Source organism: Plectropomus leopardus, chromosome 23 (genome assembly GCF_026936395.1).
Source record: "Plectropomus leopardus strain MGB_pleo_1.0 chromosome 23, ASM2693639v1, whole genome shotgun sequence".
Lineage (NCBI taxonomy): Eukaryota > Metazoa > Chordata > Actinopteri > Perciformes > Serranidae > Plectropomus > Plectropomus leopardus.
In genome coordinates, this window is record NC_142198.1 from 18405419 (window position 1) to 18428669 (window position 23251).

Here is a 23251-nt window from a genome sequence, read left to right on the forward strand (position 1 = left end):
AGAGACTGGGATCATGGACGAGCCCAGCTGGACCAGATCAGCAATTAAGGTGTCCGACTGGGAAAAGACTCACTGCACATGAGAAAGAGCAGCTGAGGTTTGTGAGCAGTCGGCCTTTTTTTGAATAAAAAATGTTGAATCTAAACTGAAATTTCAATAGAAAGAAACATTATTTCCTGGTCGTTGAATTTTTGGACTAAATCCTGTCTTTTCCTGTTCTGCCTGGAAGGACAAATCTACCAGGTGACAGGATCCCTGCTGATGCTTCAGACCGGTAAGAGATTAGATTATTTTTGCTCCCTCATTCCCTTTACCATTTCTTTATTTAACCCTTAGGGCCCACTTTAATATTACACACATGCATATGTTGTTTTATAATTAAGCTTTTAAAAAAAATCCTTAGCATTATTTTCTTCTTTCTTTGAGTTTATTATTACCAACACTAGTCCTCATCATAAATATCAAATATTCATGAATTTTCAAAATTTTAAGCCAAGTTTTTGTCATGTTGCTACTATGTATTTAGATTTTTTTTAAAATGCAGAATTTTCAATAACTAGCATGCTAAGTAGCAGCAAGACTGATTTTTATGCATTAATTAAAAACTTAAGGTATTATACATGATTTTCTGCTTTTAGTGACTTTATTTTTTTCAAATGACATCATAAATATGGTTCTATGTGGCACTATTAAAAAACAAACAAACAAAAAAAACCTGCTGCATAGCACCTTTTAAAAGATGTGTGTCATACATTATAGCACCAAAACAGGTTCCCCAATGATTAAAAACTTTTTTGCATTTTTGGGTACTGTTTTGCACATTTTTTGTTTTGAGCAAAACACAAATTTATATATAGTGAGGAAATAAAAGTAATCATGCTTTTACACCACTGTCTTCTTTCCAATTTCATCACTTTATTTTAATTAAAATTAACATTTAAACTGTGATTTCAAGATACCTCATCGAGCTGGCTGCGACACCACAGTGTGAGAGAGTCGGGGGTGACAGCATGGCCGCAGGACATCTCTGCTCTCAGACAGTCATCATCATCATCATCATCACACAGAGGATCCAGGTCGTCCCTCCTGCTAACAAACTTCAGGGTGGTATCCAGAGGGTCGTACTTCTTCTCCACCTGGCCCAGTCCCCGAATGCTCATTTTGATTCTCTCTAAGTAAGTGAAAAGTCTTTATTATTATCTTTAAGCATTGTTATTACTGACAATTGTTAATGACACATTCTGAGTAATAATAATAATAATTATTATTGTTGTTCTTATTATTAGTAGTAGTAGTATTTAGCTAATTAATAATTTTGTTAATTACTAACAATTTTACTTTGTTACTTTGAATTTACTAAAATTCTAAAAGTGAAAAAATAAACAAATGATAAAATAATAATAAATGAGAAATTAATTGCTAATAAATGCATAAAATTGTTATAAATAAAGTAATAATCATAATAACTAGAAAACGAGTACTAATATTACACAAAAAATAATCAATAAAAATAAGTGAATAGCAATGATAAAAATTTGTGCAAATAAATTAATAGGAAATAAAATGTTAATGAAATAAGAATAAAAAATATTCTAATCAGTTATTATTTATTGTTGTTGTAGTGTAACACGAGAAAAAATATTGATGGATTTTTGTTCTTCATCTTAATATGAATTTGAGCACATTAGTGCTGCGCTTTAACTTTAAGAACTACAGTTCCCATCATTTTGGGGAGATGTAAACAGGAAGTAGACTATGATGATGCAGTCAGTTGTCATTAATATGGTGAGTTAGCAGTTGGCTACAACTTCACTTATTTTTAGCCAGTATTTAAATTGGCATCATCAAAAGATGCTGAATCATGTATTAGTAGTCCCTGTTTGTAATGAGCCAATATATATGTACAAAAAAATATCACTGGAATACTTAAATACTTAAGAAAACTTAAAAACGCGAGGATTCCCAGGCAGGTTCTGTGTTAATTACAGAGCTGAGAGTTTATGGTTTATGGTACATTTATTGGTGATGCACACTGAGAAATTAACAAATTCCTTAATAAGTGTAAGTAGCACTGAACATAAAAATATGCCTATGATTGTCTGTGTGTTCAGATTTGAGATCTGAATAGTTTGAAATCATCTAATGAAGACAAAAACTTTGACTGCCAACAAATTTTATTGGCATGACTGAGCTGATATAATAAAATCTGAATCACTAAAAGGGAACTCAGGGAATTTCCAGCTGCTTCATGTTTACATGAAAGTATTTACAGTAAAAAACAAAGTATGCAAAAAACACCATTATTATACAAGTATACATGTTAGAATTAAAGTATTATTGTTACGAAAGTTTTATGTTTATTACACAAACCCATTTTTACACTGATAATGATGACACAATGAAAAGAAAACTGACTCTCCTGAACAAGGAAAAGACAACAAAAACACTCAGATTGAGTTTAAACCACAAAATAACCGCATTTGTATCACTTTGAATAAGTCTGAGAAGAATAATTTGAATTTAAGTGCAGAAATCAAACTTAGTTTATAAATTTGACACATAATAACAGTATAAGAGGAAGTTCAGTCTTACCTTGGAGGCAGATTGTAGTTTTTTCTTGTGATAAACCGGAAACACAACAGCCGCACCTGAAACTACACAACTCAGGAGGATTATTTCGCTCAGATGTAGCACCGTAAACTCTGCAGGGCCTGTTATAAGCCTAATTTCAGCGGAGCGTCTCGGTGTTTGCGTGTTTCGTCCTTCTGTCCTTCAACATCTCGCTGGTATCGAAAGTGAAAGAAGGTTTGAGGACTCCGCTGGATGATCAGATGAGCTGCACGGTGAGTTTTCTCCTGTTTTAACCCTCCCATTTTACTACATACGCGCACAGGAAGTCTTCATTGGATTTTAATGAGTTTACTACGATGTTATAGTGGTTAATTATTGTCTTACGTGGCGTAATTTAGTCATTTTAACTCCTGTGAGGCGCTGCAGGATTGAGGCCACATGTGTTTCCGTTACACCCAAACACACCAGCTGCGTTCACTGCGCACTTTTTGTGTTTATTGAACTATAACTTTAACTCTTTGCTGTTTGTTTGGACTGAAAATCCTTCCAGCAGTAGCCGTGAAAAATACAAATAGATTTGTTTTTTATTGTGAGTTTTATTGTGGGGTGTTATATTAGATTTGCTAAGTTTTAAGTTCTGCTGGAAGAAGTATTGTGAAAGTAACGGTCCTGTAAGAAACATGCCATTTACATCACTTAAAACACGACACTAGTGCACTTTCCAAATTACTTTACAATAGACACAGAAAACAGACCAAAACAAAGGAGACAAAATATTAGCAGAAAAAAATGTACTTAAAGGTCCAGTGTGTAGGATTTAGAGACTCTATTAGCAGAAATTTCACATAATATCAATAACAATGTTTTTTTTTTTTAGTGTTTTATGTCCTGAAACTAAAAGTTGACATGTTTTTATCTTAGTTGTCCACCAAAGTATTTTTTTTGTTTGTTTGTTTTTTAAAGGCTGTTGGATTTAAAAACAGTGGGAACGCCGCATATTTCTGGGCGTTGGGTGTAAATTCTGCGCCGAGTGCTGAAAGTTGAAAAATGTTGAACATTGTTTTAAAAAAAGATCGAGTAATCGGTTGTTTAGAATGAATCGAACATGTGAAATTTAATCAAGATGCTTTGCAATGTTTTGAACTTTGAGGAAAAAACACACTTGGTATTCTTTGAAACCAGCAACATTTTAATGTTTTTTCCCCCTAACAATGATTGATCACTGTTCATTTTTACCAAGAATTAGTTGCCGTTGGAGTGATCCTGGTAGATTTCAGCATGTCAGAATAATATAAACTGTCATCCACCATTATAGAGTTTAAAGCAATAAAAGGACCTCTCTAGCATCATTATTAGCCAACAAAACATTATTAAAATACGTGAAAAAGCCTCAGAAAGTATAGTTATTAACGTAAAAGAAAACTGCAGCCTTAAAGGTCATCCCTGCTTGACTTTTGCCGTATTTGTCTGCTTCCACAGGCTGAATCCAAACATCCAAAAACATCACAAATCTAAAAATGTCAACACACACAAAGACATCAGTATGAATCATGACCTCGTTCAAAAGTTCAGAGAGAAACTGGACAGCTTCGCCATCTCAGGTAAGTGACACAAAAAAGAATAATAACAGCAGCCCAAACATTTCTGAGTTTTAAGATAATGTTGCAGTTATACGTCTTGTGTCGTTGTCGTGTCTTTAGATTATCACGGCCTCATCAGTCCAGGTCTGACATGCTATTTGAACAGCGTGCTGCAGGTGCTTTTCATGACTGAAGACTTTCGGGAGGCTGTGAAACGGTTAGTGACATCAGTTTTTCTTGACGAGCCTCTACGATAAATATGAAGCTGCAACCAGCAGCTGGTTAGCTCACTAACGTAGAAAAACTGCAGTGTGAAAACGACATGTTGTAATATTGCTGGTAGATTATATGCTTGACAATTTTGTGGTTGGGAATAGTAATGAAAAACTGACTGGATGCATCAGAAAAAAAATAACAATATTGGCATTTTTACTTTTTGGTTGGATGAGACGTACAGCAAAGTATTAGCGCCACATAGAGAACAAGAAAAAAAGAAATTGGAGATTTCAAGAATAAGGTAATAATATTACGAAAACAAGGTAATTTTTGGGAGAAAAATATTGTAATTTTAGGAGAATAAAGTTTTAATTTATGAGAAAAAAAAATCATGCCCTTGCAAGAAAAATGGGTACGATTATGCAAGAAAAGCCTTAATTTTTCGAGAAAAAAAGTCATTAAATTGAGTGAATTAAGTTGTAAAACTGAGATATTTATCCCAAAAAAGTCAAGTGACATTGTATAAAGAGAGACAAAGTCCGAACCGCAGAAAAAGTCAGGGTGGATCATGTAATATAATGACTTTTCTCTTGTAAAATTACAACTTCATTCACAAAATATTATTACTTTTTTTCATAAAAATACTACTTTATTTGCTTAATGTGACAACTTTTCACTTGTAAAATTACGACTTAATTCACGTATTGACTTTTATTCATTTAGTAATATCCTTAACTTTTTCCACTTAATATTATACTGTATCTCTGAAAAGCTCAGATCTTTTCTTAAGTGTGGCCCTAAAACTTTGTTGTAGAAACAAAATGAGATATTGTTAGTGTCAGAGAGCTTCAGAGGTGGAAGCAGACACATTTTTGTTAACTTCAGACAGCTTTTGTTTTATAAAAGCTTAGCCGACCAGCTGTGGGGTCCAGCTTCATATTTACCACAGCGTGTTTTATAAATATTGAGGCATTCCTTAAAGACCGATTTTAAAGTCAAATATTTGATATGAAATCAGTGCAGTTCACACGAGCAGAGCTTTGATCTAAATCAGACGAAATATCCTGACTTTGCCTCACTGGTCTGATGAAGTCGCCTGTTCTCACTGTGCCGCAGATGCTGCATCGACGATTCGACGAGCATCGACAGACAGCTCAGAAGATTGTTTGAGGATTTACAGAAAAGTAGGGCCGAAACACACAACTTCGCAACAAAACTGGGAATCACCAACGGTACGTTTTTGATTTGAGACGTCACACTGCTGCTGCAGGGTTGCTGATCAGAGAGGCTGCATGTGTATTAATAATTATATTTTATGTTCCACTTTCAGTGTACGAGCAGCGCGATGCTGCGGAGTATTTTGAGAAGATTTTGTGTCTGACCAGTCCAGAGGCAGCCAAGGTGGGGAAAGTTTAAGACAGGAATTAGAAATATACTCTGATATAGTCGAAAAGCAGATTAGTATTTATCATGCATTCATTTTTAAACAGCATTTTAATCTTTTATTTTTTTTTTAAAGTGGAGCTAACTTTGTAATAATTTCATATTCAGTTATTTTCATGATCAAACCATTAACCCTTTGAAACCAGAGCAAATTGGCTTGATTTTGTTCAATAATATGGGCAGAAGGAGGAAATGACCCAAAAATTAGCAAGAAAATTCATCAAAAAGTAGAAAAAAATTACCTGAGGAAAAAAAAGTTAAAAAAAACAACAACAAAGGAAATGATAATGGCAAAATGCTTCAATTAATAAATAATAGATAAATAAATATTACCAAATAATAATGAAATGCACAATAAATTGGATATGAAATAATTATAAATATAATTTTCCACTGATTTTTCTTTATTTTTTAAAGATTTTCTAAATTGAATAATTCCTTGTTGCAAGTTGCTTTTTCCCCCATTTTCTTTTTTTAATGAAATCGCACGCATTTTCTCAGAGTTCAGGTTTAAATACTTGTAATTTATTAAAAGTTCGTGTAGCAGTCTCTCTAACAAGGTTGCACGGCATTTATTGAACTTCTGATGTTTCTTTGTCTCCAGATATTTAAGGGAGAGCTCAATCACAAGATCGAATGCCTCAGCTGCAACGACAAAAATGATTCCAGGAGCTATTTTTGGATTCTGCCACTTGCGGTGGATGATTTGCCTTATCAAACCTACAACGTGGTACTGTGCTTTCCATGAACAAGAATAAGAGTTATGCACTCAGAAAAATATGTGATAAAAGATGCATACAGGATGAATAAATGTACTTTGTTTGCAGGAGAAAGGGCTGGAGACGTTCTTCAAGGGAGAAAAAGTCTGCGGGGACAACAAGATGTTCTGCAACCGCTGCAATAAAAAGCAAGATGCAGAATTTGTGAGTGTTTGAGTCAAGTTTACCCTCCAAAACAAAACGTTCACATAATTTCTCATGGGGTTACTGTAAATAATGGACACTCCCGACTCACACAGAGTTGGAACGCCATTTAACGGCGTCCAGCGGCGTGTTTAAAGAGAGATTAAGTGAATTGCAGTGAATAGTGACATTGTAACATTATTTTTGCTGTTTTCATGATGTGGTCTAGGGATGTGAGATCACACAGAGTCCAGAGGTTTTGACTCTCCTGCTGAAAAGATTCAGCTTCGGCTACACGCACGGGCGTTTCATCAAACTTCACTGCAGCGCGGATGTACCCCGGACTCTGCACATGAAGGCATGTTTCTTTGTATTTATTCCAGCAGCAGCTTGATTAGACATTTCTTAAATGCGTTGACTTTGTTTTATTTCCTTCTCTTCAGAACTGCAAATACGAGCTCTACGCTTTAGTCGACCACTTTGGTAATCTAACCGGAGGTCACTACACTGCACACATCAGATCCTTTGAAACTTACATGTGGTATCACTTCAATGATGATGTTGTTAACAAAGTAAGGATGATATTTTTTCTATATGCAGTAAAGTTTCACAACTCTTAACACAGTTTAAAACATGAAGTTCATCATTTACTGTAATTATTTTAAATTCAACAGGTCAAACAACCGTTTGGGGCTGGAGAAACGTCTCTGAGGTCTCGTACAGCGTACCTCCTCATGTACAGGAAAGGTGAGTTTGAATTTGCACCACTTTTTAATTTATTTACTCTCTTTAGATTTTACATTTATATTTTATTTAATGTAGCGCTGCACTGTACACAGATACTAAAAAGATATCACCTGCTGTTAAAAATGTTTCTTCATGGCTCAAAACCAGGATTATCCGCCTGCACAAAACAGTAGTTTACTAAAGTCTACTGAACACAGATAACTCCACAAGCCTCCTTGGTGGAGATCTGCACTTTGAGCATATTTTCTAGTTTTTAATTTGGTCAATTCAAATTTAAAAATGACAATTAACAGAACAGACTTTCTCAAAAATGCCCCCACAAGTCTCCCCTTGTTTCCAATAAAAGTTTTGTTCCTTACAATAAATGAAGCTTTTTAGAAGAAACAAGAAAAACAACAATCAGCCTTTTTGAAGAGCAACTTACATACATAACACATTAAAACATAACTGATTCCCTGAAATCCGGTTATAGCTTTATGTTTTTCAGTGACTTTATCTGACCACCACGATTTCTGGGGACGCCACTGTAGACAGCTGCTTTACAATCGCTTACTCGTAAACGAAACTAGGCCTTGTTTCTGAAAAAGCATTTACAGGGTTCAACTCCACAAAATGTTTAAATATTTGGTTATTTTGATCAGGATTGGAGTTAATGAAAAAGACTTATCCCCAAAAAATGGAGGAAAAATATTTATATATAGTATTTTAATGAAAGTTTTTGGAAGTTTCCTTTTTGTCTTCAGTGGCCTTTAGTGGTAGTATATTTGTACACAGTGTATTATAGAAATTAGAACTGCAAAAATTTATTGAGAAAAAACAAAAAAATCGTTCCATATGAAGTAACACAGCCAAAATGATTGCCAATGAAAGTGAAAAACTGCGCATTTGGAAAAAGATGTCCATAATGATACCAGAGGGTTAATCAGTAATAACTCCTTTTTTTCTCTTTAAAGTGAGCAGATGTCCTGAAACAACTTATGGGGGTAATCAGGAGACTCTCTGCACACATTCAGATGTTGAGGCTGAAGAAAGACACGACGAGGACGAGAGAGGAGAGCATCTCGTTCCTCGTCATCGACCAAATTATGAAAGCTGCAGCAGAGGGGAAAACTTGAGGCACTTAAATGGCGATAGATTAAAGGAGAGTCACGACGATACTGTTTGGAAAGAACAGAAAAATCTGTCTGGTGAATTGGAAAAACAGCCAAAGCAGAAAGAAAGGCAGCATAAAGACGTGCTTCAAACAGACACTGGAGTAAATGGAGACAGACTGCAAATGCTAATGTCAAATTTTGCAAAGAACGAAACAACAAATATGACTGTTGGTCTTACAAGAATTAGCGACAAATCTGCAGAAAGTAAAGTTGTGAAAAACAAAAGGGAGTCAGTAGCAGAGGTAAGAACAGAGGAAAATGGCATCAAACTGAGAAAAGAGGCCGGCGTCGGCGCAGATATGTTTGATTCTGATGTAAAGTCGTTTCATGTGTCCTCAAACGGCTACTCTCCTTCAGTTCAGCACACGACAGGATATTTGCAAGGTCAGGTGAGAATGAATGAACAAACAGGTTGTAGCTGTTCACCAAACCTGTACAGGAAACTAAACAGTTCAAAGAGAGACGAAGAGAAAATGCAGCCTGCTGCAAGTCTTCGACAGAGGAGAATGGCTGCAAAGATCGGTGAAAACGCCAAAAGAGAGCCATGGAGGTGATGCGTAATTAGATGTTTTTGGTCACTTTGAACAGTTTATTCATGTCCGTGGCAATGCAAACCTCATTCTTTTGACACTGTTGGTTGTCGATTTTGTGCTTCTATCGACTGTGACTGATAGGGACTGTGATCAGTGATGTTTTAATGTACCGTCTGACTCGGCATTTTGGATAAATGTTGCCTTTTTTTCAGTTTTAGGACACTGACAAGTGAGTTCTTGTGTTTTTTACTGAAGACCATGATGGTGAGAAATAAACTGCATTAAAAAGAGGAGAAATTATGCTCTTATTTTGGCAACACTTGCTGACTGAAGGCAGAACTGTCATTGATTACTTTCAGATTACACTCAGATTGTCCTTACGTGTATATATACATGAAGGACTTTGGCACAAACATCCACTTGGAATTAACACAAGTATGAACTGATTAGAATTAGGCAGTCAAAGGTCAAACATCAAGGTCAGCGTGACTTTGTTTCATCATCTTGAATGCGATATCTCAAGAGCGTCTTGAGGGGATTTACTAAAATTTGGCTGTTATTATTTTACTGTTGTTTAACTCTCTGAAACCAAGAGTGACATCAGTTTTCTTGTGCTGCAGTCTGACACCTTTCACATGCATTTAAACCTTTGAAATCTGAGCAAATGGATTTGATTTCTTTTGAATACATGAATAGAAATGAGCAACTTGGCAAAATTGAAAAAAAGGGAAAAGAAAATCACATATAAATTAGTTTTAGTTTTAAAAACAGAGAAATTAATAGACAATAATTTTTAAAAATAGGGAAAATATTTAGAAAAATATTATTATTGTTATTGTTGTTGATAACTTTTAATGTACATATTTATCGTTTTGTTTTATTTTTTGTTTCACCTTTTTTCCTTTCTTTGCTAAGTTTCAGGTAATTTTCATGTAACGCACAACCTGTAACATCTTCCTGTTTTTTTTATTGTTTGTTGATGTGCTCATGTTTCTAAGACTTAACCCTGTACAATTTATAGGAGATGTTTTCGCATACATGCGTCTGTAAGACATGAAACAGTCATTCTGCATTCATGTAAAGGGAAGCTTTATTAGGCTGCAGTTGATAATATAATAAGAAAAAAGTACATATTTTTATGCTCACGATGCACATGAACAAATAAGCTTATAGGACTACACTTTTGGCTTCAGTTGTGAGAAGAATTTTATAATCGAACAATGAACAGGAAAAGAACAGCATAGTGTGACAGAAAAAGGCACTCGGATATGTAAGACGCAAATGTGTCAAATTCTCTCTTAGTTTCTGTGCCACACAGGTATGGAGGTTTGTCTGGGGGCCACACCGTCACTGCAGGCGATGAAGTAAGAGCTCGTCTTCAGGCACTCGGGAGTGAGCTTCAGACACACAAAGCAGAACTCGACCTGACAGCGAGGGCAGATGATGTTCTTGCAGCCCGTCTTGTCGTGCTCCACCCTCTGGCCACAGGTGGGACAGGCCCGGATGGAGGGACAGGCGCTGACGCCCTGCACCTCTTTGAGGACGGTGTACCTGCAGTTCTTGAGGAGCTCGAGGTCGTGGTTGATGCAGCCGTCGTTGTCGCAGCGGTCGGAGCGTGGAGCCGCACCTTTCCACGGCTTCAGACACTGCCAGCAGAACTGGTAATTCTTCTTCTTGTCTGCTGTACAGACTGTGCACTGCACGTTAAGGTTACCGAGGTCCTTTCTCTCCAAGTAAGTTTCACATCGAGGACACTGTTGGAAAGGATGTGAGTAACATTTAGGGAAGACATTTTGGGACAAATGCTTATAAGCTTTCTATTTGAAAGTTAGAAGAACTGAGCAAAAGAGCAACTTTAAGTTTCCCCTAAACCAATGGTACTTAACTTACCACAAATCTGGCCCCTGATAGGGTGCCGGGTGGCCCCTAACCCTCTTCTAATTCATAAATACGATATAGAGATTCACACTGGGAGTTGTTTCTGTACTTTTGGCATACATGAGGTGCCAGAGTGCATGAAACGGCATACAAATAGAGCTTGTTTATGCCAGAGGAGGATCCCTTGCACCTCCCACAAAGATCCAAGGTAAGTCCCTGATGTCCTAAAATCGAAAAACATCCTAAAATCCTATATATGATCTCTACTACAAACAAGAAATGTCCTAAACTCCTATAAACTTGCTTAAATCCTTGAAATGTCCTAAAATCCTAGAAGTGTCATGAAATCCTCAAAATATCCTTAAATCCTTGAAGCATCCTAAAATCCTATATATGATCTGTAATACTATACACTTCCTAAAAACAAGAAATGTCTTAAAATCCTAGAAACATCTTAAAATCTGAGAGAAAATCTAGGAAATATTCTAAAATCCTATTTAACATCCTAAAATCATAGAAATGTCCTGTAATACTAGAAAAGTCCTAAAATAATAGAAATGTCATGAAAAACTAGAAATGTCCTAAACTCCTATAAAAGTCCTAAAATCCTATAAACTTGCTAAAACCATAAAATGTCCTAAAATCCTAGAAATGTCATTAAATGTCCTTAAATTCCGAGAAACATTTTAAAATCTTAGAAAAAAACTAAAATCTAGAAAAAATCTTAAAATCCTAGAAACGTCCTGAAATCCTATGAACCTGCTATAATCCTTAAAATGTCCTACAATTCTATAAATGTCATGAAACCCTCAAAATGTCCTTAAATCCTAGAAATCCCTAAAAATCCTGGAAATGTCCTTAAGTCCTGAAAACATGTATGACCCCTGACCTCCTGTCATTTTGAAATAAAGTGGCCCCCAATCAAACCAAATTAAGTATTCCTGCCCTAAACTATTGTTTCTACTCTTGTACGTTATTTCTGTTGTCTGCACGATTGCTGGATTTAATAGACAGAAACTATCTCTTATGTACTTTTTTAGATTCGACACTGGGACACTCACCGATTTATATTCACAGTATTCTGTGGCAGCCAGGAGGGCGATGTGCTCCTCAAAGTGCTGCATCTCTTCAGAGGTCAGCACCGCCAGCCTGCGCACCTCTTGGTAAGACCACTCTGCATCGCACTTCTGCAAGGTGCCGTCCTTTAAAGCAGGGCACTTAAATTTGTGTTGGCCCTGAAATTCAAAGAACAGATTGTTTGTGACAGATAAAGTGAACTTAGCTGGAGAGTTAAACACCTTTTACATGTAAAAACTGCATGTGTTTTACATGTCCAGCTATCAAACCATGAATTTTAAGCCAAAATGTGATGTTTCCCTCACCAAAACCAAGTTTTTTGTGCTTATACCTAACAGCAATTTAATCACATTATTGCAAAATAAAATTGAAAACTGAAAAATAAAAGACACGTTAAGTTTCAACATATCTGCTACATATGAAATGTACAAAAGTAACATCCATGGTTTGCAGAAACATCCAACTCCAACATTTATTTGATGACTGGGTTGCGTAGACCTAAGAAAGGAGGAATTCTTCATAATGAATTGATTTACTTTAACACTAATTAAAAATTAACTGTAGAAATGTCCACCTCTTATTTAGTAAAAATGTATAAAATTAAATTTTCACATGAAAATAAAGTACTCACAAGAGACCAAGTGTGCCATAGCTCATTTTAAGAAACATGTGTAACAAAATTAAACATAAATACATTAAATTATGTAGTGAGAGCATTGTTATAATCAGTAATTCTTAGGAGAAAGTTTGAGACCTAACTCCTCCTCCACTGAGGCAAACACTGCAAATGTAAAGGTGGAAAGTACCTGATCCAGCAGGCTGCGACACCACCCAGTGAGAGACTCTGGAGTGACAGCGTGACCGCAGGACATCTCTGCTCGGAGACATACGTCTCCCTCCTCTGGAGCTGAGATTAACAACAAAAAGAGCAGACAATGAACGCAGCATCACAATTGCACTATAAATCCAAAGCGTCTTCCTTTTAGTAAAATAAAAACAATGTCTCAGTTATCAATCTGCCGTTACATATCAACAAACTAAAACGTGATACATGTATTTCTTTTAATTGGCTTAATTGGGATAACCAATGCACGCGCCAAAGAAACATGAATATACTGCAACAGTGCGACCATATAATTGCATTTTGTGCTTACGCATTGGATCCAGATCATCCGGTCTGTTGACAAACTTCAGGGTCGTGTCTTTGGGGTCGTATCTTTTCTCCTCCTGACCCTGTGTGGTCATTTTTCTTTTCAGTTGAGCTCCTTCGTCGGTAAACTTCTCCGTCTGCTCTCCGGAAATGCGAAACTGTGACTGTCTGCTGAGCCACATTCACTGACTCCACCAAGAATTGTTTTTGTTTTATTACTTTCAGTTTTCCCTTCAAGACATTTACAAGAAATCACGCGAATGCTGGTTGGAGAAAAGGATTCCTCGTGCTATGAGCCACATAACACGTGCATGATTTTTATTTATTTTATTTTGTATCAGCATATTAGGGGCCAGCCTTGAATGTCCTAAAATCCTACAAATGTCCTTAAACATGCTAAAATCCTACAAGTGTCCTAAAATCCTAGAAACATGCATGGGGCTGCTGCGACTGGCCCCTGGCCTCCTGTCATTTTGCAGAAGTGGCCCCCAAGCAAAGCAAATTGAATGTCCCTGCTTTTTTGTAGGATATTGTAGCCTACTTTTTGTTTTTGCATTGTTTTGAATTTGCGTATAAAACCTCAATTTCTAAATTATTGTTCCATATTAGTGATAATGTTTATGAATACAGTTTTAACACCATGGTATCAAAAGAAAGTTGCGCATCACTTTATTATCTGCCAGGATGTGGATCAGCTGGTAAACAGACTTTGATCATATGGAGAATCAGGTGCTTTCCAGTTATCATCTCAGTACACTGGGTGCAGTTTTAGAGGAAATGCTGCACAGGCGGTACATGCAGACCATTGGACAAAAATTCAGCAGTGTCCAAAAGAAGTGTTTTTATTTTATTTTATTTTATTTTATTTTATGTATGGACTGAAGTGTTTCGAGTGGTCAGTTAAGGAAATGATGGGTTCAAATGTCACGTGCACAACACGTGTGCACCAGCATATGTTCTACAAAAACAAAACAAAAATCAAAACTCAACACAAAACCTCAGAAGATAATTATTTTAGTAAATAATTATAATGCAGATAATGACAATGACAATAACATAAAGACGAAAGTGAAAGTGTGTCCCCTCCCGCGTCAGAGCCCTGTGATCTGCCAAAACAACATCCTGAAGTGGCATTTACCTCTCAGCAGCACAACCGAAAGCAGCACAGTGACTCGTATTCACAAAAACAGCACAGAAATGGGAAAAATCTACCAGGTCATTGTGCACGGTGTAAAGGGGCAGAAGGTGACCATCGACCTGTGCAACACGGAGGAGCAGATGAAGAGCATAACGGTGCTGCAGCTGAGGGAAAAGATAGCAGAGAAGCTTCCCGAGACAAAAGGTAAGAGGTTTTATTTAACTTGATGCCACCTGGAAAAGATTTTTGTTTTCATAACCACGTTCAAGTGTACAGTCAGTTGAGAAGGAGCTGATTACCAGCCAGTGCCGAAATTAGCACTTACACACACACGCACACACACACACAATGAAACTTATTATTGTTGTTGTGATTATTATCTTTTACTTTTTTCCATTTTTAACAAGAGCAAAGACTCAGGGATTGTTCGTTATTGTGGCAGTGACAGTTTACAGTAGAGAATGTGGTTTAGACTTTTCACCTTTTTTTAATCAACTGCTCTCCCTATTAACTCCTCCATTTTTCTTATGTTTCAATTTTGTGGAATGTCCAAAAAAGAGAAACAAAAAATATTTGCATGCAAAGCTGAAAAAGGATGGGCCTATTTGAACTTGACCTTAAATTAAACTTACATAGTGACGGGCTTTGTCTCTTTGGGTTTAAATGACTATTATTAATCTGTTAATTTCTGTTTTTCTCTGTGTGTTTATGTGTGTTTTCTCTCTCTTTCTTTGTGTGTGTGTGTGTGTGTGAAGGAGACGGGGCTGTGCGGCTGATCTTCACAGACAAGAGCCTGGATGACGACTCCAAGAAACTGTCTGAATATGGAGTCCAGCACATGTCTCTCATCATGATTGTGTTAAAGGTTCCTGGAGGACAATCCGTGTGACAGAGACCATCTCCCCCTGCTGCTGTTTGCATGCCACAGGCCTCACTGTATTGGCTGTTTTATTGTGATTTTATTTGAGATTCCATGTTTGATTCCATCTGTTGCTGTTGTACAAATAAAAAAATACATATTAAAAAAAAGTTCTGTCTCAAACCTCATCTTTCATTGATTCAATTCATTTCAAATGTGTTTGCAAAGAGCCATGTCAAAGAGAAGCAGTTCAAAATGCTTTACTTTTAAAAAATAAAACTGCGCATAAACAGAGACGTCCATGCATGGGCAACATACACCTTAAACAAGCAGTGTATTTATTCAAGAAAATACTTAAGTGTGCAGACAAAGTTACTATTGGTCTACGACAAAAGATTAAAAAAATATACCATGAATGTAATTCGCTGCTAAAACTGTACTTTGATTTTAAATCCCATTAAGTGGAATAATTAAGTCTGTAATATCCTCAAAAGTCCTTAATAACACAAAGAAGTCTTTAATATCCCTGAAAAGTTTTTTTCTCACCCCCCAAAAAATGATTTGTCTAGCCAAAAAAAATTTTTTTTTCTCGCCCCAAAAAAATTCTCGCCAAAGATCCTTGTCTCCTGCAAAAAAATATTTTTTTCTCTCCCCAAAAATGTTTTTTTCACTCAATGACACACATGAACAGAACCCCTCCTTCCAAGAAATAAGTTTTTTCACTTGCCACTCAGGGCTTCTTGTCAGTCACATGAGACGTTTATTTATGAAACCGATATGTCCGACATACCTTGAATGCAGCATTCCTGCAGGTTTGTTATAAGTGAAAGAGAAAGTAAGTAATTTACAGTAAAAGGATGCTGTTTGTGTGTGCCGATGAAAATCGGAGACAAGAACTTGTTCAACTGTGAAACAACTGAAGGTAGGCGCTCATTTTTCTGCATTTGTGTTCGTTTCCAAAACGACTGATTTATTTTCAACAAGTGTCAAACCCCCTTTGCAGCTGACAGCGTGGAAGCGGACTGATAAAAGCGCATCGAGGGAATCAAAATGAATTATCTCAAAAATGGTGTTCAGTATGTCTACAATGTATTGCCTTCTTCAGGTAAGATGATCAGCTGTAAGGCCGGTTTGTCATTAATAGTATAACATTTCTGTGCATTATTAACGGTATAGTTCTGATTTTTTGCAGTGGGTTTGTATGAGATACTAATACATAGTCAGTGTGTTACAAACAGTAGATATCATTGGCAACACTCCCAGTTTGCAGAAACAGGCTGGTGTTGGACACAGAAGCTAAGCAATGTCCTGCAGTGGATGGGGGCCAGTGGCAAAATGTATTTTAGCCACTGGCCCCCCACTCAATAAATTTTATTTAGACATCAGGATATTAAAAGTTTCTTAGTGTGTTTAGCATGGATAAATATGGGTAAAAATACATATGGTTGTAAACAATGTATACATATTGTTAAAAACTAAATGTTTGGTTAAAGATACATATGGGTGTTAAAATGTATAAATATTACTAAAATACATATGGATGTTAACATAAATAATATGTCCATATAAATATGGATATATCCTAAAATATGGATATATCCTAAAATTCTAGAAACATCCTAACAAGTCTTAGAAATGTCCTAAAATCCTAGGCACTTGTGCGGGGCTGCTGATATTATTTATTTTATTTTTATTTTTTATTTATTCATTTTTTTTAAGGTGGTACATTTTTTTTTATTATTTTGTTTTATCATTATCTTTTTTTAAATGTAATCATTTATTTATTTATTTATTTAAAAAAAATCTTAACTAAGCCTTTAATGGTCTCCTCCCCACAGGCAATACATACCATGGCCTGTTAAACCAGGGCGCAACATGTTACTTGAACAGTGTGCTGCAGGTGCTGTTTATGACCAAAGACTTCAGAGAAGCTGTTGAAAAGTAGGTCCAACTTCATGCCATATAATGAATTTTAAATTTCATTTAGGCTGCAGTGCACTTTATATCTCTCATGCCTGCCATATGTTCACTTTTTGTAGACACACCTGTGAAAAACGTGATTGTATGGATTGTCATCTTAAATCCTTATTTGATGACTTAAAAGGACAAACGGCTTACACCTATAAAATCACAAAAAAGCTGGGCATCAACAGAGGTAAAGTATGTGTTAACACACAGAGCAGCAGAGCCTTCAGATGGGCTCTGTGAGGACCACATTTTATCAGTTTACATTAAGGTTTTATGTAGTAGTAATACTAACAGACAATCATTTAAGCCCTACTTGGAGAGAATATATTTAATAATTTAGAGTAATTGAGCAAAAGCAAATATGTATTTTTTTCCCTTTATTTTGTTGAAGAAATACACATTAATTTTGGCTTCCTTCTTTCAGTGTGCGAACAGCAAGATGCTGCAGAGTACTTTGAGAAGATTTTAGGTCTGACCAGTTCTAAGGCATCTCAGGTAAAGAAGACATCTTAAATATTGAAGGGATTCTGTACATTAAATGAAAAATACTTGGGCACTAGTCCGTTTTTTGTGCTTTCAGATCTTCCACGGACTGTTGACACACAGGACCAAATGTTCTGCAGGTTGCACTGAGAAAGAGGATGATGGAGCATTTTGGTCTCTTCCTCTTCCACTGGTGGATTTTTACCATGAGAACTACAATGTGGTGAGATGCTCATATCCTGTTAAATATAATGTATATTTTTATTGGCAGGGGATATAGTGAACTAAACGCAGACTAGTTTGTAGGTCAGAGATCTTTTAGGACACCGCCCCCTTCACCAGAATAAAATGTTGGCACATTTCTGCGAATCATAGATATGTTAAAGTTGTCGACAGATGACAAAAGCAGGTGTTCTTTAAGGAAAATTCGGAACATTATCGCTACAGAAGCAAAGGTTTTTGAGCAAGAGTTCAGGATGTGTCCAGCCATGTTTATGACGACATAAGAGGGTTTTTTTTAATGAGATTTTGGGACATGTCCTGCTGTGTTTGTAGCAACAAAATCTCAGAATTTCTTCAAATTTGGCACGAATGTCCACTTGGACTTGACGATGGAATGATTAGATTTTCATGGTCATAGGTCAAAGGCCAAGGTCACTGTAACTTAAATTTGTGTCATTCTTGTGAATGTGATGGCACAGGAAGACTTTGAGGGATTTTATTTTCAGATTTGGCACAAATCTTCGCTTGAACTCAACAATGAACTTAGATTTTGGTGGTGAAAGGTCAAGGTCAACGTGACCTTGCATATTCATCTCATTCTACAAACATGATATCTCAAAAACACTTTGATGAAATGTCTCCAAATTTGCACAAACATTCACTTGGACGAGCCAATGAAATAGTTAGATTTTAGCAATCATACACAAAAGGTCAAGGTTACTTTGACCACGTCTGTCTTATTCTTGCACACACAGTATCTCAGGGTAAAATGTTGGTGGTCAAGGGTCTTAAAACATCTCAAGAACATCTTAAGGGATTTTTATTTTAATTTGGCACCAAAGTCCACTTTGACTCAAGAATGAAATGACTCGAATTTCGGGACCTTTTCAGCTATGATTTTCCAGCCATGTTTGTGGCAACCAGAGCAAGATTTAAAAAAAATATATATATGCATCCTGTCCTGTTTTGTTTTTGCAGTGACCAAACCAGATATTTCTGTCAAAACATTATGTTTTCCTAACCCTAAACACTTTTTCTGTTGCCTAAACCAAACTATAGCATTGTCACAACATAAAATTTAAAAAGCTGAAACGTAAAGAAATGGAAAGTTTTAACATACCTGCTATGTATAAAATTTAGAAATGTAATATACAAGTAGTTTGCAGAAATGTACAAAAACAACATTTATTATAGTGGTTGGTTTGCAGGACGTCTTTCACTGAGCTAATTTAAGATGCAAAAATGACACGAGTGTGTTTTTTTAAGGTGAATGGTATTGCGGAGTTTTTCAGAGATTCGGATTTCAGCGGCGAAAACCAGATGTACTGTGACGAGTGTGATGCAAAATCTGATGCTACAATTGTGAGTATTGACAAAACATATTTCTGATTTATGTGCGTTAACTCTGATAGTAAGTGTACATTATGAAAACATTATAATACATGTTGGCGACGTGTTTTTATTTCAGAAATGTGTAATAAAGCATCACCCAGACGTCCTGATGCTGCTGCTGAAGAGGTTTGACTTTAACTACGATTACATGACTCATGTCAAAATCAGCTGCACTGTGGATGTTCCCTACGTCCTACAGATACCAGAGGTTTGTATCCAGTATATTTTAATATTATGACACATTTCTTTTTCATTACCAATAATAATATCTGTCATGTTTTCTATTATTAGGGTCAGACATATGAGCTGTATGCGGTCATTGAACATTTTGGCAGTCTTAGAGGTGGACATTACACGGCAACAATCAAATCTCAGGATGATGACAAATGGTATAACTTCAATGATACCATGGTCACATTGGTAAGACTGATCTCTTTAACTCCTGTGCTGTTAAAACTGAAATATTACGGTGAAAAAACTGAATAATCACATTATGTTTGGTTATTCGTTTCATCCACAGCTTCATTATCAGCCATTCCAGGTCGACAACTTTGAAAAGTAAGTTTTAGGCACTCCTTTTTATTGGCACCAAACATTTTTTTGCGGTTATTTTTTATTAAGTTTTAAATTAATTTGCTTGAATATACCATATAAGCATATTTGAATTACTTGAAATAATTGATTAATTAAAATTAATTAATTAAAAAAGATGATGATTTACAGTATTTGCAGGTAAAAGAAAAAAAATACAAGAAGTAACCCTTTTTAACCCCGTCGTCCATTTTAATTGATCCATTTTAATTTGTCTCTTAATTTATTTTTTATTCTCTTATTCTAATGTTATTTTTAGGATTATTTCCATGTTTACTGCTTGTATTCTTTGATTTGCATTCACTCTTGTTGATATGGGTTGTTACTGTTATTTTTATTTTTTAATTGTTTCTATCTCTTTTTCCCATTATCATCTGTCATTATCACCTCTGTCTTTTGTTTTTCAAAGTACTGTGAATAAATGAAGTTATTATTATTTTTTGTGTGTGCACATGCATGCATACCTGCATATGCATGTATGTGAGGATGTACAACAGAAAGCCTCTGTGTGAAATACAGGCATTTTACAATATTTGAAAATTACCTCATTCTCTTTTGCACATTTCTCTCATAGACTCCACGACGCTTATCTTCTCTTCTACAGAAAAAAGAAAAGTAAGATGGCAAACATGTTTACTATGTTCACTTATGGCTGCTTTAAATTGTTTGGTACTTTGCATTGATTTTACACCTATTTTCCAGTGCACGCTGCCAACACTTGTCCTCAAGAATTTGGGGAGATGTCAACTCCTGCAGGCTTCCCACCTGCCGACAGTGATGTCTATGACCAGAATCAGGATGGTGAAAAGAGGAGAGAGCCAAAGGAGGCTGAGTGGGTAGATGAAGTGAGTAATGAACATGCAGCGGCTGCTTCCATCAACACAAATGAAGAAACAGGAGATAAAGACATTAGAACTCGTTCTGGAGAAATGGGGCTGCCATCAGACCATAATGTCGAGGATCAGGGAGTTAATGTCAGTCAGATCTTATCAAAAAATCATCAGGAGGGTGATGAGGAAAGAAATGACTCATATTATCATCCTCAGGATGCTCAGGTCGAAAAACAGAGAGGTGATGATGATGAGGAGGACATGAAAGGAAATGCTGAGTCGGATGATCAGCCAGAAAAGAGAGAAACTCAACTTGAGGGTGTCAACGATCAGGACAATGACACTGTAGGACAAAATGATAGACAAAAAAGGAGACGGCAGGAGGGACATGACATGTATAATCAGTATAGTGATCAGAGTCCTAAATGGGAAGTAAGCAACAAACATGCAAGATATGCTCATCCTCATGTTTGTGTTGACATGCAGGAAGATGAGGAAAGAGTGGATGTAAACAGAGACGAGGGTGGAAAGATGGAAGGTGACAAACAGTCAGAGAGGACAGAGGAAGCTTCAGCAAAACACCTTGACAGGGATGCAGAGCAGCATGTAGATTACAGATTTAATGATTTTAGACAGAACATGCATGGAGATCATGGGGATGCACAGAAAACTGAACATTATTGCCTTAAAACTGTTCATGTGGACAGAGAGGGAGATGGGTTGAAGACGGAGCTCCATGTGAAGGTAGACAAAGAAGGGGAAAGTGGAGCTCGTGAAAGGGGGATCACGTCAGGGAGCCGAAAGCTCCTGACAAAATATGACCTCTGCAATCCTGAGTTTCAGGTCAGGGGAAGAGTTGGTGAGGCTGAGCAGAAAGTGTCTAAAGTTGATCAGAGGTGTGAGCAGGGGAGCACAGGCAACTATAAAAGACACGAGCAACCTAGAGAGGATAAGAGGGACGTTAAGGAGGACAAGGAACAAATGAGAGATGATGCACAAAGGAAAGAAACATCGGTGAGAAATCCTAACTTAAGTGCAGATGTAGAGGACAAGAGAGGATTCGATGATGTGAAACAGAGCAGACCACAGCAGGAAATCAGTGTTACACATTCAACACATAAAGACATGATTAGTGCAGACAAACAAGACGAAAAGAAGCAAAGCAAAGGAGATAATAAACATCCTCAAAGCAAAGCAGGCTCTTCTTTTCGACGGCAAGAACTGCCAGAAAGCAGAGGCAGGACAGAGAGCGAGGGAGACGAGGTGAGACAGGAGACAACAACAGAAAGACACACTGATAATACAGCGCAAGGAAGACATGGTTTAAAGACGCCAAAAACACATGTAAATACAGAAATTAAAGAAACTCGTAGTATTGAAGGACGCGGTCAGAGAAAGATAGAAATAAAAATTCTAGAGGAAACCATACAGCAGGAGACTTTGGTAACAGGGGTTCGCAATTTAAATCTGAATGAGTCCCCTTTGCAAGAGCCACAGCGACGCCAAACCAAAAGAGAGCGCGAGACACAAATTATTTCACTTCCAAAAAAGAAGACAAAAGTCTCTGAAACAGAAGAAGCAGCTGAAATAAACCATGCAGAGGACAAAAGTGGTAAACATGAGAAGAGCCCAAAACGATGGTGGCAGTTTATTACCCGTCGAAAGCAAAACAGAAAAGAAAAAAACAAAAAGAAAAAAACTATCGGCTGTTTTTCTTTTAAAAGCCGGAAAAACGCAGACCAGACTTTAGAGTCAGATTAAGACAAAATACACACTTTGTTGCTTGTTCAGTCTATATAACAGATGCCTTTTTTTTCTTATGTTTTTGGGAATGTAAAATTCATCGCTTCGTCTTTTTAAGATTGTTTTTGTGTGAACAGCAGCAAAAGTAAACGGTATAATGAGAGAGAAGCTCTCATTACAAGATTACAAGTTTTGATTATTTGCGTCAGCCTGTATATATAGAAAGCAACGCAGTGGAAATTCACTTTAAATGTTTTTCAATGTCAAGTCGAGGAATAACAAGATAACATTTATATTCTGTTGATTATTTGCAGACTGAATGATACATTTTTCATGCAGCTAAAGAAATGTATTCATCTTAAACATTTTGTTTGAATTTTTTTTGTGTGAAATTGTTAAGAGATATAAAAAGATGGCACCGAATGTGATACTTATTTTCAGATGAGAAATTGTGTGAATAAATAATTTCAAAATGTAAGTCTTTATTTCTATATTTTAATTCTACTTCTAAATGTGTTTTCTTATTTTACCGATAGGTGCTTCGATTAATGTCTGATGTATTAAATTTTGTGCTTTTCACAGTGTACCAAACTAAAAAAAGAAAATGTATGTCAATAAAAATACTTAAATATGTCCTTTAACGCGCAGTCTTCTTTTTTCTTTTAAGTCATGGGTTATGATGGCAGAGGAGACCTGACATTGTCCTATGGAGGATTGTCATGCCATAAAACACTGAGACAACTTTCAAGTTTACAAAAAAAAAAAAAATTCTGC

The 23251-nt window shown here is 36.3% G+C and overlaps 4 protein-coding genes across 5 annotated transcripts; 3 read left to right on the plus strand and 1 right to left on the minus strand.

Annotated features, from left to right (window-relative positions):
• Window positions 1-2: 2 nt before the first annotated feature.
• LOC121961935 (ubl carboxyl-terminal hydrolase 18) lies at window positions 3-9443 on the plus strand. Of its 2 annotated transcripts, XM_088073109.1 has the most exons (13): window positions 3-97; window positions 230-274; window positions 956-1175; window positions 4051-4172; window positions 4272-4368; window positions 5484-5599; window positions 5698-5768; window positions 6415-6540; window positions 6638-6733; window positions 6942-7070; window positions 7156-7284; window positions 7387-7459; window positions 8413-9443. In XM_088073109.1, exons 2-13 carry the CDS (start codon window positions 262-264, stop codon window positions 9165-9167), a joined length of 1947 nt encoding a protein of 648 aa, XP_087929235.1. In that variant the 5' UTR covers window positions 3-97; window positions 230-261; the 3' UTR covers window positions 9168-9443. The 2 variants fall into 2 exon arrangements, with proteins under 2 accessions (XP_087929235.1, XP_042367990.2); XM_042512056.2 differs by lacking the exons at window positions 3-97; window positions 230-274; window positions 956-1175 and adding an exon at window positions 2575-2843.
• Window positions 9444-10218: 775 nt separating this feature from the next.
• LOC148185724 (uncharacterized) lies at window positions 10219-13430 on the minus strand. Its single transcript, XM_088073113.1, has 4 exons — window positions 13256-13430; window positions 12908-13008; window positions 12086-12259; window positions 10219-10900 (listed from the first exon to the last, which is right to left on the minus strand). The coding sequence occupies exons 1-4, from the start codon at window positions 13344-13346 to the stop codon at window positions 10445-10447; spliced, it is 822 nt and encodes a 273-aa protein (XP_087929239.1). The 5' UTR covers window positions 13347-13430; the 3' UTR covers window positions 10219-10444.
• A 929-nt stretch (window positions 13431-14359) lies between these two features.
• LOC148185725 (uncharacterized) lies at window positions 14360-15418 on the plus strand. The gene is made up of 2 exons (XM_088073116.1): window positions 14360-14593; window positions 15145-15418. Exons 1-2 carry the CDS (start codon window positions 14449-14451, stop codon window positions 15276-15278), a joined length of 279 nt encoding a protein of 92 aa, XP_087929242.1. The 5' UTR covers window positions 14360-14448; the 3' UTR covers window positions 15279-15418.
• A 616-nt stretch (window positions 15419-16034) lies between these two features.
• Window positions 16035-23118, plus strand: LOC121962154 (uncharacterized). The gene is made up of 12 exons (XM_042512355.2): window positions 16035-16170; window positions 16252-16353; window positions 17087-17189; window positions 17288-17403; window positions 17641-17711; window positions 17797-17922; window positions 19188-19283; window positions 19390-19521; window positions 19605-19733; window positions 19834-19871; window positions 20479-20519; window positions 20607-23118. Exons 2-12 carry the CDS (start codon window positions 16299-16301, stop codon window positions 22493-22495), a joined length of 2796 nt encoding a protein of 931 aa, XP_042368289.2. The 5' UTR covers window positions 16035-16170; window positions 16252-16298; the 3' UTR covers window positions 22496-23118.
• Window positions 23119-23251: the final 133 nt, after the last annotated feature.

What these genes read in the sequence shown, in the direction of transcription:
- LOC121961935 (XM_088073109.1), top strand. An exon ending in CTCATTTTGATTCTCTCTAA is followed by an intron (nt 1,176 to 4,050) that starts GTAAGTGAAAAG and finishes CTGCTTCCACAG; the next exon opens with GCTGAATCCAAACATCCAAA. An exon ending in CCAGTCCAGAGGCAGCCAAG is followed by an intron (nt 5,769 to 6,414) that starts GTGGGGAAAGTT and finishes CTTTGTCTCCAG; the next exon opens with ATATTTAAGGGAGAGCTCAA.
- LOC148185724 (XM_088073113.1), bottom strand. Translation starts at nt 13,346, where the DNA reads ATGACCACACAGGGTCAGGAGGAGAAAAGATACGACCCCAAAGACACG. An exon ending in GGATGATCTGGATCCAATGC is followed by an intron (nt 13,009 to 13,255) that starts GTAAGCACAAAA and finishes TGTTAATCTCAG; the next exon opens with CTCCAGAGGAGGGAGACGTA. An exon ending in GTCGCAGCCTGCTGGATCAG is followed by an intron (nt 12,260 to 12,907) that starts GTACTTTCCACC and finishes TTTGAATTTCAG; the next exon opens with GGCCAACACAAATTTAAGTG.
- LOC121962154 (XM_042512355.2), top strand. Translation starts at nt 16,299, where the DNA reads ATGAATTATCTCAAAAATGGTGTTCAGTATGTCTACAATGTATTGCCT. An exon ending in AAAGCTGGGCATCAACAGAG is followed by an intron (nt 17,404 to 17,640) that starts GTAAAGTATGTG and finishes TCCTTCTTTCAG; the next exon opens with TGTGCGAACAGCAAGATGCT. An exon ending in CCAGTTCTAAGGCATCTCAG is followed by an intron (nt 17,712 to 17,796) that starts GTAAAGAAGACA and finishes TTGTGCTTTCAG; the next exon opens with ATCTTCCACGGACTGTTGAC.
- LOC148185725 (XM_088073116.1), top strand. Translation starts at nt 14,449, where the DNA reads ATGGGAAAAATCTACCAGGTCATTGTGCACGGTGTAAAGGGGCAGAAG. An exon ending in GAAGCTTCCCGAGACAAAAG is followed by an intron (nt 14,594 to 15,144) that starts GTAAGAGGTTTT and finishes GTGTGTGTGAAG; the next exon opens with GAGACGGGGCTGTGCGGCTG.